The following is a 15,734-nucleotide window of genomic DNA, read 5'->3' on the forward strand; positions in this document are numbered from 1 at the left end:
TAAGTTTTGTGTGGTTTCACTGACAGCATATCTTAGTTGTATTCTCTATGCAGGGAGGCAGGTTTCCTTTCCCATCTCTGGTTTTTCATAGGAGCTGATGCCTCATCCCTATTGAGATGAGGCTAGGAGGTAAGATTAGGAGACTCTGGCTTTCTGACTGTAGCATTCTGATAAGAAAAATATTCATTGCTATATTTGACCCACTATAAATTTAGATCTGTAGATGAGCTAGGCACGTTTTAGTGGAGTCTTACAGTTAACTTGAAAATGATAAATTAGAATCATTGCATTTTAGAATTGGATAGAACCCTAGACATAATAGGGTTCAGACTGCTCTACAGTGCCCTAACATTTCCCAGGAGATAGCTGAGGATGCAAGATTCTGGGTTCCCTCTCTTGCTTTTAATCAAAGCAACTCTGTTTTTCACTGTGTTATATATCAGGGTCTCTCTAAGATTTTTTAAGTACAGAGGGTTTCTGTACTTTAAAAAATAAATTTAAAAAATTGTTCAAGATCCACCTGTCCTCATCTTACAGATGGCTGTTTCCTGCATGGTATATTTGCTGTGAACAGAGTCCTCCAGTAGAATATAAGTTAATGCCTATTTCCTCTTTTCCTGCCCATCAGATTTCTCTAGTAGGAATGAAGCCTGTTGGAAAGAAGGGATTAATTCTAGCTAACAACCAAAGTAGGGGTATTCCTCTGCCCACTGTAATTCTGGGGGAATATAACTGAACCAGGAAGACACCATCCATCTGTTCCATCCGGAGCTTCTAATGAAGACGGATTTTAAACAAATGTAGATATGCTGAGTGTTTTGAAGGAGAAACACTGGAAGTAACACTAGAACAGTGCAGAGGCATCTTTTATCTTTTTGATCTTAGATTTGATCTAAGTTTTTTGGGTTTTTTTTTTAAAGAAATGGAAGTTTATTTTTATTTTTTTCTGGCTACGTTGGGTCTTCGTTGCTGCTTACAGGCTTTCTCTAGTTGTGGCGAGCAGGGGCTACTCTTTGTTATGGTGCACGGGCTTCTCATTGCGGTGGCTTCTCTTGCTGCAGAGCCAGGGCTCCAGGTGCATGGGCTTCAGTAGTTGCAGCATGCGGGCTCTAGAGCACAGGCTCAGTACTTGTGGCACACGGGCTTAGTTGCTCTGCTGCTGATCTAAGATTTTGATTTGATTGGTTTTTGTTTCATGCTTATGACTCCATGAGAACTTGAACAGTGAATTTATCTTGTAAATTGCAGGTGTTAAAGTTTATTTTATGCCTCTGTAGACTGTCCAGAATAATCACATTATATATTTTTTCTTTTTTTTAATATTTATTTATTTTTTGGCTGCATTGGGTCTTAGTTGTGGCACGCGAGATCTTCATTGAGGCGTGCGGGCTTTTCTCTAGTTGTGGCATGTGGGCTCCAGAGCGCGTGGGCTCTGTAGTTGCAGCACTTAGGCTCTCTAGTTGTGGCGCTTGGGCTTAATTGCCTTGTGTCATGTGGGATCTTAGTTCCCTGACCAGGGATCTAACTGGCGTCTCCTGCATTGCAAGACGGATTCTTAACACTGGACCAACAAGGAAGTCCTTCACATTATCTTTTTTAATAAATTTATTTATTTATTTATTTTTGGCTGCATTGGGTCTTCCTTGCTGCACGTGGGCTTTCTCTGGTTGCAGTGAGCGGGGGCTACTCTTCATTGTAGTGTGCAGGCTTCTCCTTGCGGTGGCTTCTGGGACACGGGCTCAGTAGTTGTGGCTCACGGGCTCTAGAGCGCAGGCTCAGTAGTTGTGGCACACGTGCTTAGTTGCTCCGCAGCATGTGGGATCTTCCCGGACCAGTGATCGAACCCTGTCCCTTGCATTGGCAGGTGGATCCTTAACCACTGTGCCTCCAGGGAAGCCCCCCCCCCCCCCACCCATTATCTTTAAATGTACTAATCATGTAACTTCCATTTTCTGGCATCTTTCCTTTGGTAGATAAGACTTCTGAGTAACCAGGGAGCTTCTCAGGTGGACTTAGGCATGGACCTGTCCTGCAGAGCACAGATAAGGGACGGTGTAAAGTGTTTTGGGTCCCTGATTATATGCAGCAGTGACTACATCAACTCTACATCTCCCCATGTGGAACTCTGTGAAACTTAAGTTATTTAGGCCTTTTGACCTATGTATGGAAAAGCGGAGTGAAGACCTTAATTTTCCCTGTGATCCAGAGAGAAAAAATGAGATTAGAAAGTAGAAGAACCTGAGTGACAAGTCTTGGCTGTGTTCAGTTTGTCTTTTTCTGGAATTGTAGCTGTAGATTTCTGTATTGTTCATTGAGACAGGTGTCTACTTTCCGTCTCCTTCCATCCTTTTTGGACTTCTTCATTTCAGATTACAGTATCTCAGTGGGAAGAGAGTTTGGAAGTAACTAATCCAGCTTCTTGGACATTGAAGGCAGGCCCTCTGGTATCCTTAGAGATAAATTAAAATAATTTTTAAATTAAAGTATAGTTGATGTACCATATCATGTAAGTTACAGGTGTACAACATAGTGATTCACAATTTTTAGAGGTTATACTCCATTTATAGTTATTAGAAAATATTGGCTATGTTCCCTGTGTTGTAAATATATCCTTGTAGCTTATTTTATTTTATTTTTTGATAGTTTATTTTTGTTTTTTGTTTGTTTGTTGTTTTTTTTGGCCACGCCGCACGGCATGTGAGATCTTAGCTCCCCGACCAGGGATTGAACTCGCACGCACTGTGGTGGAAACGCAGAGTACCAACCACTGGACTGCCAGGGAAGTCCCCCTTGTAGCTTGTTTTGTACATAATAGTTTGTACCTTCTTAATCCCGTATCCCTGTCTCTCTGACCCTCCACCCCCAGATGATTTTTTTTTTTTTGGTGTGGTACATGGGCCTCTTACTGTTGTGGCCTCTCCCGTTGTGACGCGCAGGCTCAGCGACCATGGCTCACGGGCCCAGCCGCTCCGCGGCATGTGGGATCTTCCCGGACCGGGGCGCGAACCCGTGTCCCCTGCATCGGCAGGCGGACTCTCAACCACTGCGCCACCAGGGAATCCCCCCCAAATGATTTTTAAACATGTATTTGAATTATCTCTACTTTTGGGGAGCTCTATCATCCACAACAGTGTAGTCTAGAGGTTCCAAACTTTCTTGGATCATAGAACCCATAGTGTTTCAGTAATATTTTACAATGTTCCAGGCCAAATGAAATACTTAACAGTTCCATTTATTAAGTCAGTAGGTTCAAACAGCTTAAATATTTATTTCTTAATAACTTAGTACCCACTTGAAAAAATAATAAAAATAATTGGAAGAAAATAATATTTTTGTTTTAATAAAATCACTTCAGTTATTTAACTGATGAGATGTGTACACCTCATTTTCTCAGACCTTGGGATCATATGGAACATTGCCACCTTCATTTCCTGTTCTACACTTACTTTCATGAAGTACTTGATTTTTATCATAGCAACTGCCAAAACCCAGCTTTACAAAGATTGACATCTTTGAAAGGAATGTAGTATAATCTGATGTCAGAATTTTTAACTGCCTCTAGCTGGTAGTTCACGTGACATAAGAGGTGTCAAGTATTGCTGTGTTTCCCTCAAAAATTTAAAATACTTGGTGGCACCCCTCTGAATTTGCTGCAGTGCCTCTGACACTGTACAGTTTGGGAACCTCAGGTCTAGTTCACTGGACTAGTTCTTAGAAAATTCTTTATGTTGAGCTAAAATGTACTTGCTCTATGTGGTCATCTCCCCACCTCTCACCAAGGGGATGGGGAACTTAGTTGCAGTCATTATTAGTTGTTGGTCTATAGAAAATCTTTTCTGACTTGGACTAGAATCAGGGTAAGACCTATCTTCAGTGAGGTGCTTTTGCTCTACACCAGGAAGCCTACCTACCAGTTAAATCTCAAAGACCTGCAACTTTCCACCAATATGAGCCATGCCCATTTCAGTCCATCTCTGAGGCAAGTGAATCATTAAGGCTGGATTGTCGTCACTTTGTCTTCACTGATTTGAAAGATTTTAGATGGACCCTAAATATCACCTATTCCTTAGATCAGGGGTCTGCAGACTCTTTCTTTCTGTAAAGGACTTTTAGGCCATCTGGCCTCTGTCACTTTGCCATTATAGCTAGAAAGCAGTCGTAGAAAACAACAAATGAGCTTGCTGTGTTCCAGTAAAACTATTTACAGAGGGGGCAGCAAGCTGGTTGTGGCTTATGGGCCATAGTTTGCTGACCCCTGTCTTAGATTGCTGTAGTTTTCGTACGTTTTTTTCCTCCTTCAGTCAAATCTTGAAATATTTACTAAATGTGTTCTTGGTGTGTTTGAAAATATTTGAACACAAGGTCCCTGTACTCCATCTCAGTACTTGGTTTCCCTGGTTTTATTTATATGAAGTTATGTGTGTTTCCTGCCCTGAGCTCACTGGAATCGTGCAGCAAATCTGGATCAAAGGAACGTTGGCAACTGTTGATGCCTTTCATGTTAGAAGGCAAACTAGAAAAGCAGTCACCTGGGGTTACAGCAGCTGACTAGGTCACACAGCTCCCTGATGTCTCCTGTTTAATGCCATTTGGGCTCCAATTTCTTTCTCATTATCACTGGAACTCACTGGTGAAGGTGAACTGGGTAATCTTTTGCTCCTAGATCAATTCTTTTTTTTTTTTTTTTGGCTTGTAGATCAATTCTAGGTTTGACTAATCTGTACCAAGATCATGATTGACCTTGGGAACTACACAGAGCTAGGGAACAAACCAGTGTGTTCCTCAAGTTCCCTGGGAGTGAAGAAACTGAAGTAACCACATTCAGTCCTCTTTACAGATGGTGCCATAATTTACTTGTGCACTTGCTCCTGAGGATGTGGTATATGGTTGAGAGGCTAGGAACTGATGGACTCTAAAATAGTACCTTGGTGGTGAAAGAATCATCACTCTCTCTTCTTTACAAGGTGTTAGTGAGGTCTGCCTCATAAAAGGAAAGGTTAACTGCTTCATAGTGCTTTAGGTCCTTTATAAGTTCTTTCTTTTTCATTAGTATGCAGATGAGGATTTTTTTTTCCATCTATAACTTGAATTTTGAAATCAGTAGTGTTAGAACTAAGTTATTACTGCACTCACTGATTAGTACATTCCTTTGTGTCTTAAAATTGTAACATTTCTGGGGCAAGTATTCAGTTTTGCTTTCTTTGTCTTTGAAGTAGTACACCAAGCTTCAAACCTATATGCATCCCCTGGTCTGGCCTTGGGGAATTCTGCTTCAGAGTGTTGTTGCTTAACAGGAAGAGGAGCACAAATTATGGTGTCATGTCTGACTTGGAGAAAGAACTGGACTTAATGGAGCACCATGTTCCTAGACTGCCCCATCCCCTCCTGCACTCAGCCCCAGGCTCGACAGCTACCCTTTCTTCCACCCTGTTGGAGCTCGAGGGCCTCATGTGTTCTAAAGGATAGTCATGTTGCCTTTGGGACTTGTCTGTTCTTGACCCCCAACAGTCCCCATGTGCTTTGAATATTTTGGAAGAAAGAACCCATAGGGTATTAAACATAGGGTATTTAATTAATTAATTTTTTTTTTTAGGGTATTTAATTTTAATAAGGTCTTCCTCAAAGTATTTGTACTTCAAGGCAGCTTTGTGCAGGTTAATTAGCCTATTAACCACTTACAACTTTCTTCTTTTATCCATTTAAAAATCAGAATCGTTTCAGAGTCATAACACAGCTTTTTTTTTTCCCACCCTGTGGTGGTTGGACTTCTCTGCCAAGAACCTAAGCAACTGTAAAAAAAGATTTTGGATTCTGGAAGATGGTGTGCTTTTCCTGAGCCCTTCTCTGTAGGGTAGAACCAAGAGAGTGTATACATCAGAGATGTTGTATGATGTCAGACTCTGATGTTGTCCAAAGGACTAATTTGCACTTCATTCGTCCCCCCAGTAACATCTTGCCGTATGGGAGCCCCAACTCACTTCTCTCTTCGAACTCTGAAGGAAGAAAGGCCTGAGGGCAGGTCAGCAGGTTTTGCCCTGTTTGTGGAGAAGCTAGTGTGGTTTTGTGGTGCTGATTAACAGCAAGGGGGTGGGTGGTCCACACTTCTACCTGCCCCTCACTGAGGGCTCTTTGGGATGTGATTTGAGACAACACTTTGAATGCTTAAGAATAATGGCAATCTTATAGTAAAAGAGAGGTGTTTAAACCTAGATTTTGGTATCAAGTAGAATGGTGGGCTTAAGGATGTATCCTGAAGAACGATCTTTTACAAAACACCTAGAAAAGCTGGATAAAACATAACAAACATTCCTTTCTTTTCACTTTTTAATTTAGATATGAAATCATTTGGTAGAACGTACCAATCCTAAGTATATAGCTCAGTGAGTTTACATGTATATATACATGTGACAACCACCCAGATGAAAGTATAGAACATTTTCAGCACTCCAGAATGTTCCCTCATGTTCCTTGGGTGTGTTTCTAATATCAGTAAAATGATGGATTCAGATATGACAGCTGGGATGTCATTAAACCAGCTTCTTGAAAGAAACTGGCCCCTTCATCCCCATCTGGAGGAGAATCTAACATGAGTGGCAATTTAGATTTTTGACATGAGCAAACACATCCCCGCAAATGTTTTCTTCTTTCTTAAGGTCAGGGACTTGTTATTATTCTGGGTCCAGCTACCTGAATAGCACTTTAGTATAACATGAGTGTTTTAACAGATAGTACAAATAAATAACAAAAACGGCGGTGGGAGTGCTGCACTTGATATAATTTACTGTATCATAGCAAGGGGCTAGCAGCACACGGGCAATTATTCCAGTAACGTGTTGTGTGTGTGTGTGTGTGTGTGAAGAGTGGGGAGTCAAAGGTAGTTGACAGTTCAGAAACAAGGAAAATTCACTAAGGAATAGTCACATTATGGAGTTTATGTAGAGGCTAACTTCTTGCAACACTGCAAGAATTTTATTTTATTATTATTATTTTTCATATTCTTTCCCTCGCACTTCTTTAAAAAAAATTATTTGGCTGCATTGGGTCTCAGTTGCAGCACTTGGGCTCTTTCGTTGCGGCACGTGGGGTCTTAATTGCGGCGTGGGGGCTTCTCTCTAGTTGTGGCCTGCGGGCTCAGTAGTTGTGGCGCGCGGGCCTAGTTGCCTTGCGGCATATGGGATCTTAGTTCCCCAATCAGCGATCGAACGCGCATCCCTTGCACTGAAGACGGATTCTTAAACACTGGACCACCAGGGAAGTCCCAAGGATTTTAAAAAGAAGAGAACAAGTGAGATAGTCTGAGAACTAGAATTGGGGATATAGGAAGAAATCTTTTAGATTGTCTTTACTACCAAGGAAATTTTCACTTGATGTTCCGGGCTTCCTCTCTTCAAAGACTGAAAATTTTTGCTTGTCATAGTTGGCCTGCTCAGATGTCAGGAACTGTATTGGAAGATTGCTGGGAATAAACAGAACCCTGGTGCTAGCAGCCTATAGGAACTGGATCTGTTTGGAAAGATGTACATGCACTATCATTTTTCCCTCTCCTCCCCTTACACCGTTAGCCTTCACTATCAACAGATCAAGCTGCTTTTTCTCACACTTGTGTCTTATCCCTTGTCTCTCTAATATCCGATGGTTTCTGTCTTCCTTTTCTCAGCATCCTATGACCCCCACAACCACTTTAGGCCTCTACGGTTTTCAGATAATTCTTTAGGAAACTGTAGACTGGCCAGTAGGCAACCTGTTTCCTCTGTGAGTGAGATCAAGCTGGTTTAAGAGAAGGCCCCGGCCTAGACTTGGGTTGGCTTTGGCCAGTAGTTGGCCTGCATTCTTAGGGAAGGAACCCTCAGGGCTGTGGGAACATAATTTGAACGTTCTTGGTATAGCAGAAAGAACATAAATGGGCTTGGGAGCCAGGTATTTCTGGCCTCAAATCTCAGCCCTGTCATTGGCTTTGTGACCTCAGGTATAATACGTAATTGCTCTGAGCCTCAGTTTCTCATATGTAAAATGAAAACAATTCCTGTCTTATAGGGGTATAATGATTATTAGAAAATAATTTATATAAAATGCTCTCTATAGTACTTTATGAAAAGATAAATATGTAGTAGTTATTAATTTAATAAAACCAAATGAACAGTAATGTTTAGAAACAACTTGCCTGCTCAAAACGCAGATGTTCATAATTAAAGGATAGTCATAAAGTTCTTTAGTCCAGTGACATTTGGGGACTTACCTCACCATTGTTAAATACTTTGCTACAGGATGAATCCATTCATCAGACCTTGTCTTAAGATTCATAATAAGATAGAGGTATATCCTAGATTGTCAAAATTATCTGATGTTGCAACAGGAAGCTTTTTGTAACAGCAAAAACGTGATGTCCCCTTATTGTTAATGGACAAGTACCAAGTGGCATTGAGGGAGCAACAAGGTCTGTCAGTACATGGTGGGGTGGGAGTGGGGGGACTGGCAGGCAGTGGCCTGCCAAGTAAAACTTGCTGAAGAAGGTGGGGTCTTTCAGGGAGCTGATGGAATTTGGAGTCTTGGCCTGTACCTGCTCAAGTGGGAAAAGCCTTGCCTTGGTAGGAAGGTGATGAGAACACTTCATTTTCTGGGACCAAATGAAGTATGCTTCCCATGATTGCCTTCTGCTCTACAAGCAGCAGCAGGCCAGGATATGTGTACGAGAGTGGGCTGCGGGTTTGTGCTGCTATATGCCAGGGGTAGGAGGGCCAGTGTGGGTCAGGCAGGGAGCTAAGAGTAGTGGGTACAAAGATAAGAAATACTAGATCATTCTAGGTAGGGTTGCTCCTCCAGAGACAGTTGAGATTTCTAATCATGTTTTAGGATCCCTTCTATCTTCTGTACTCTGTGTTTTTCTGCACTGCTAAAATCACTTCTTCCTCCTGCCTGCATTAACCACAAGTAATCGGTCTGGTGGCTGGGGCTTGGGAGGCAGCGAATAGCCATTTCTGTGATATCAGCCCTAGAGCAATCACGTGGGCAGGGTATGGCTAACCAGGAATGGAGTTTTTCAGCTTGCATTCGTAACTGGAAATAAAGTGTTGTCCTTATTCTCCTCCTGCAGGTCGGTGAGCTGGTAAAGGTTACGAAGATTAATGTGAGTGGTCAGTGGGAAGGGGAGTGTAATGGCAAACGAGGTCACTTCCCATTCACACATGTCCGTCTGCTGGATCAACAGAATCCCGATGAGGACTTCAGCTGAGTATAGCTCAACAAACAGTTTTGCTCACAGATGGGAACAATCTTTTTTTTTTTTTCCAATTGCCATCTATACAATTTTCTTACAGATGTCAAAGCAGTCTAGTTTATATAAGCATTCTGTTACCTGTGATCTCTTTTAGACTGAACTACTCCATCCCTAGTCTTATTTACCATATTCAGGGTACGAAACTGGAGGGCTAGTGTGTTAACTTTTGAATTGGCAATTTTAGATGGTAGCAACGTTGCCTGAGTGTATCTGAAGGGATAGGTATCTTGCCTTCTTTCTCTCAGGCAATACAAATCAACCTGTGGAAAACTGATGGACAGGAGAGAAGTGTTGCACACTGCTTACCCTGATTTATTCAATGGTTTTATTTTCATTCTGAAATCATGCTATCAAATGGCAATAGACTGTTCCCTTCCACCCCCATGAAGTAATCATGCACCGTGTGATAGTACCCAGTGGGATTGCGTTTTCATTTATACAACATGACCATTGTATGACTCATTCTGACAGTTCAAATCCTGAGAATTCTGAGGACACTACAAGAGGCATTTGTCTTCCTTCCCAGTCAGTGCTTCATACTTTTTCTTGGGATTCTTTCAAGCCTTGTAATTCTTTTTCCCCAAACCTACAAATAGGTTGATTCTCAAGATAAGTGTTATTTTCATTCCAGATGATAAGCAGGGTGTGCAGAGCACTTTATTCAGTGCATAGCTTTAAGCCAGTATTGGATTCACTGCATGGACAGCCAAACTCCCAGCTCTCTGCCATCCCTCAAGGGGTCATAGTAGGTTCACATTGCTACCACAGCTAAATAGACTCCTGGCTAATGGGATCCAGCAGGGCCATTCTCCTGAGTGCCAGTATCCTATCAGGGGACTCTGGAATTCGTCACTTGTGTGTAGAGTGGAAGGACCAATCACTTAGAATATTCCATAGACGGTTGGGGGGCCAAATTCTGCCCTTTGCTTTATGTACAACTTGTATAAAAGTCAAGTTAAAATTACATGAGTTTGGGGATAGGGTTAGTGGTTTGAAAAATGTTTGAACCAATCATGAATTACTTATGTATTATTAATTTCATATGGCCAGAATAGTGCTTGAAGTACATTACGTTATAAACTGCCTTCATTTGGGGCTCTTTTTCTTTGTGTTCAAGTTTAGTTTACAAACCCTTTTAAGTATGGAGTGGTTTATATGGGGTCAGGTGCTCCAAAGAATTGACTTTTAAGACCAGAAATGATCTAGGCTATTTAGACTACAGTATGAAACTTTCAAAGTTAGTTCGCAGTCTAGAGGCACTTAACTGGTCTGTGGTGTGATATGACCAATAGAAACACCTTGTTTTTTGCTTTGGGCCTCATTTTAGAAAAGTAATGTAGCTTTCCAATTGTTTTGCATAGGTTAAGATTAATTTGTGTTCATTGAACATATGCCAAATCATGGTATCCCAGTGACTAGCACAATGCCTGGCACAGTTGGTGTATAGATACTTGTGTGAGTGAATGAGGGTTGTGCAGAAGCTCATTATATGGCACAGGGAAGCCAGCTGGCACAGGATTACGTACAGTACCACAAGCAAACTAATGAGTTGACGCTAATTTAATATATTTTTACCTCACACTAAGGTAATGCTTGATAAGGACCTTAATACTCGACTTTTAAAATGTTAGCACAGTGCTATGCACATAGTGGGTGCTCAATGATGTTGAATGGACAGATTTGCAATACTAGACTTAATTCCATCTGACTACTCTGTTAAATTTTCAGTTAGAGCATAGACACTGTAAAATCCAAATACACATTAAATCTTGGTTTCCTAAAATGACATTTAAAATATTTGTAGAAAAGCTTTGTCACAACTGATTTGAATGTTTGTATTTTCTTTTGCTTCAATTTTGATATTGGCTTGTAATGTCTCTTTTCATCATATGTAATATTGGTGGAACATGCAACTCTACCCAAATCGTAAGAATTTCTCAATGATCGGTTGTCCAAAGCCATTACATGAACTGTTGGATTAGATTTGGCTGGGTGTGACAGTTGTTGGACCTTAAGAAATCAAAGGACTTGTTAAAAGTATCTTCCAAAAGCAAATGCTAGAATCCTATTTAAGTGCATATGTACATTATCATAGAGCAAAATAAACTGAAATTGGCTGCTATATTTTATATAATAATTTCTGCAAAAGCCCGTTTTTTGGATACTAATATTTGACATGATTAATTCTTATTAATTTGTTGGAATTGTTTATTGTTAATAATGCAAATAGATAATTTTTAATTATCCTTAAGTAACATTTCACTGTTAATGGTTTGAAATGGATGATAAGCAAACCAATTTGAAATAAAATATGAACATGTGCCATTGTATTATAACACTATACACTTTCTTGACAGTTAAATTTTTAAAAAAATGTTTTTTTTTGTAGCATGTATTGTATATGTTTATAGTATATGTAGTAAATAAAAATATGGCCAAATGTTTGGCTTGGTGATCTTTTGAAGAAAGTAATCTTTGAATATTTTTCACAAAAGAGCTAAATCTTTTATGCTTAGGGAATAAGAGGTAAAGAAACAATTATACACACTCTGTGGGTACTCATAAAAGATGGGATCTGTCATTGGTGTTACTTTGAGGAGTCTCCAGAAGTCATGAAATAATGATTTAAGGGGAATATAAGAATGATTATGTAATGATTGGAAAGCTGGAATGATGTGGACAGATAACATCAAACTTGTCCAGAAATGGTTATATGTGGGTATAAAGAAAATATGGATGTGGTAGGGGCTTTGTAAAGCAGATGAGAAGTGTGGATGTTATACGATAGGTTTTTACAATCGTAGGGTAGATATTCAGTGTAATTCCTTCTTTTTTATGTAAGTAGCACTTTTTTCAGAGTAGATAATTTAGGAAATTTGAAAGAGTTAAACATTATGTTCTTCCCATCCTTTCTCAAAGCACATGTATATTTAGATGCATACACACAGTGTGTGAATATATATACCTAAAAGGTTGATTTTATACTCCATAGTCTTACGTCCTGTGGGTAGTGAAGTTTTAAAATGAAATGGACAAGCTTTGCCAGTCATTTATAGAGTATTCTGCCTTGGATCCAAAACAAACATCTAGTTACTGCTGTATACATAGCAGAGTATCAACCCAGAGTTAAAGGAAGCTCTTGCAAGGGGGCCATCTTTGCTGTACACACACTTAACAGCAAGGTGATTTAAGTATGTTTCCACTTTTTATCAATAAGAAGCTGCCAAATCTTGTGATAGGTTGAGTGTTGGGTTCCTTTATATAGCCTGGAGTGCTCATAACAGCTGTTAAATTTTGTGACCCTTATCTTCAGATTAAAGTCTATTCCTCTTACAGATGTGGAGAGAGAAGTGGCCCTGTCCACAGATGAGAATATGAAAATGGTCTTCCAAAGTTTGGCAGGAGGAAGCTAAGAATTTGGAACTCTGCTGCCACACATATCATGAAGAAAAAGAAATGGGGAGGTAAGGTAGGGGACCAAGAAGAGCTAGCTGTTAAGTGATGTTCAAAAAGAGCAGGGCTTAAGGATCCTCTAGGGACACAGGTTGAAGCGAGCTTAACTTGCCTCCCCCTCTGGCTTAAATGTCGCTTTCTCAGAGATGTCTTCCCTGAACCCCTAAATCCCGTTTATAATCATCACATCATTCACCTTCACAGAGCTCCTCTCAGATTGTAATTATTTCTGTGATTTCATTCCACCTCCTCTGTTAGACTGTCAGTCAGTTCCATCAGGGCAGGAGCCACATCTAATTTGTTCATTATTCTATCGCCAGAGCCCAGCACAGAGCTTGGCTCACAGTTGGCAGTACATATTTGTAGATCAAATAACGTTTTCCTTAGCAGGGTTTGAGTCTGGGGAATAGGGACCCGACCTGTTACCTCTCAGCTGCTGTCCCCAGTATCCCTGGTCTTATGTATGCTTGAAGGCTGTAGGTTCGTTTTAATATCGGTCAGAATAACACCCATTTCCGAAGGTCTTTCTGTTGTAGAAACATGAAATGCTTGACAAAGCCTAGTCTCAAGTTCTCGTGCTTTCCTGTTCTTTCTTTTTCCATAGAAAAGGAGGTGACTGGATTATTTAGAGGGGATCTGTATTCATACAATGAAGATTATTCACTGGGTGGTATTTTAATTTCTAGTTTTGACAATATTTTCAAAAAGGCTGAATTTCATTAACAAAAGTGTCAAGATTATGTCTAAATTATCTTGTTCTAAAATACCAATTGTAATGGAAGTAGCTTAATATAGCCTAAACAATATTCAAAGTAGTTATTCCTTATCCTGTTGTCATTTAGGTCTTTCAATAACAGACCTCAGAGGAAGCAACTCAAGAAAGCATCTAAGAGGGGCAGGTAAATTCTCTCTGTGCATTATGGTAAAGGGCATGAACCCATTCTAATGTGAAAGTAGGTAGGAAGTAAAGACAAAATTGGCCTGAGTCTGAGGCCCAAGTCCTTTTATGAGCCTTGTGATATAACAAGAGAAAAGGAGAAAGCCAGATCCCATCCCCAAAAAAGAAGGTAACGAGGAAGTGGTTTATGTAAATTCTTTGGCCACATCTTTTCTCCCACTAGAATCAAGTTCTTCCTCTACTTTCACTTTTTCTTTTGAATAAGAAATTGCCCCAGTTTCTTATTTCCCTTGTTAAACATGCCTGAGGGGTTAGGTTTATGGCTGAACCAGCCAGTTGTTTCTTGTTCCTTAGCAAGCTCTGCCATTTGATCAAGGGCAGTCTTTTTTGTTGTCATGGCAACCAACATTTACATAAGCAAGAACTAGGGGAAAACATTTGTTTGGAATGATTTGTGGTAAATTTCATCGTAATGGAAAGGTAAAACACCAACTTGGTGGGCTAGCAGCTAGAATTGGGAAAAACAGGATGAACTTTTCCGGTTCTTTTTAGTGAGATCTATTTGATAGGTACCACTTTTGGCTATCAAAAAACCCTGATGTCTAGGAAAAAAGGAATACATGTAATGATCTTTAGTTCTGTCCTTGATCACATTTTCAGTAGCAATTAGGACATGGTGTATGTGTGGATGCCTGTTCTTCTAAAGCAGAGGTTATTGATCCAGAATCTTGATCCCTGGGGAATCCACAGATAGACTCATAAAGGGTGTGGCAGAGATAGCTCACTCAAAGCCATGTTCTTTTCTTCCTGTGCATCGTACATTTTCCAGGCTTCCTTGTATTACATATGACCATGTGATTGAGTTCAGCCAATGGACTGTGTACAGAAGTGCCTGTACCACTTTCAGGCCTGGCCTATAGAAACCTTCCACAGGTGTTCCTCCATGCTCTTCCTTTCCATCAGGTGGGAATGGAGATGACACCCAGGGCAAATCCTTCATCCACCTGAGCCCAAAGTGACTACACAGAGAAGGACCTCTTTGGCGTGGTGACTGGCTTAATTAGCAAGAAATAAACTTTTGTTCAACCATATGTTTTAAGGTCAAATAGTTACATTAGTTAGCCTACTCCGACTAATCCAATTCAACTCCACAAGGGAGTTGAATTGGATAGGTGAGAGGTTGACCAACTGGCAGGTTGTTAGGACTACATGATGCCAAAGCTTTGTTGAAATCGATAAGATGCTTCAGGCACCTCAGATAAATAACTTTTTAGTGTATGTCTGTCCTGTGTAATACCTGAAATTGAAATTTAACTGGGCATCCTGTATTTTTATTTGCTAAATCTGGCAGTTCTATCCCTGGTCTCCCCTTTAGAGAAATACTGCTGCAGGGCTGCTGCTCTTTCCTCCACGGGAATTGAATTCTTCTGAAGGAAAAACAATCCAAACTAGGACACCTAGGGCCAACCAGCTCATTCCGTAGCTCACATTCTTGTCATCTTTGCTAATTGCCCCAAGTGTAAATCCCCCTAGTCACCTCTCATTTTGTCACTGGCATCCTCAAGCTGTACTGGGTCTTCTCTTCTGTCCCCCATTTTTGTACATTACTCCATCTTTGAAGCTTTTGCCAACCTGTTAGGCTCCCTGCCACTTTACTGTTGCCAATCAAATTTCTCCTCATTTATTAAAGATTTTTGACGTCTGGCTCACAGTGTTTCTTCTTGCCAAGGTCTGCTGTCTTCTGGGGTTACCCATCCATCACCTAGCTTTTCACTTTATTGACCACCTCAAATCCATTATCTTGTACTGTTATATCCCCGGAATCTTAAACATCTTACTCCCTGACCACTACTTTCTAGCCTTCCAGTTCTCTCACTGTCTTCCCAAAGCCTTTGCTCTTCCATTTCAAGGCACCTTCTAGTTCCTAAACTCTTCAGCTACCAGCCATCTACTATCCTTTTTTTTTCTAGTTAGATAATGAAGAAATACATAAAATATTGTCAGGTCTCAGATATATCCAACTGCCCACTGGACACCTTTTGGATATCCTGAAGGCACCTCAAACTCAGTATATTCCAAACTGGATTCATCATCCCTTCCCTTATCTGC

At 40.5% G+C, this 15,734-nt stretch overlaps 1 protein-coding gene across 3 annotated transcripts in view; it reads left to right on the plus strand.

The window, feature by feature from the left end:
• The window catches only part of CRK (CRK proto-oncogene, adaptor protein), a 29,635-nt gene extending 14,187 nt beyond the window's left edge, over nt 1-15,448 (plus strand). The window contains exons 3-4 of one of the 3 annotated variants that reach the window (XR_013825103.1): nt 9,092-12,738; nt 13,570-15,448. Coding sequence is in view for 2 of the 3 variants with exons in the window: in XM_079905366.1 (XP_079761492.1) it covers nt 9,092-9,229 (138 nt within the window). In the remaining variant the exon portion in view is untranslated. Of the gene's footprint in view, nt 1-9,091; nt 13,284-13,569 lie in introns of those variants that run through there. The other 2 variants (XM_079905366.1, XM_079905367.1) reach the window with 2 other exon arrangements.
• The last annotated feature ends 286 nt before the right edge of the window (nt 15,449-15,734 follow it).

The sequence above is a fragment of the Stenella coeruleoalba genome (assembly GCF_951394435.1).
Source record: "Stenella coeruleoalba genome assembly, chromosome: 19".
In the NCBI taxonomy this organism is placed as follows: domain Eukaryota; kingdom Metazoa; phylum Chordata; class Mammalia; order Artiodactyla; family Delphinidae; genus Stenella; species Stenella coeruleoalba.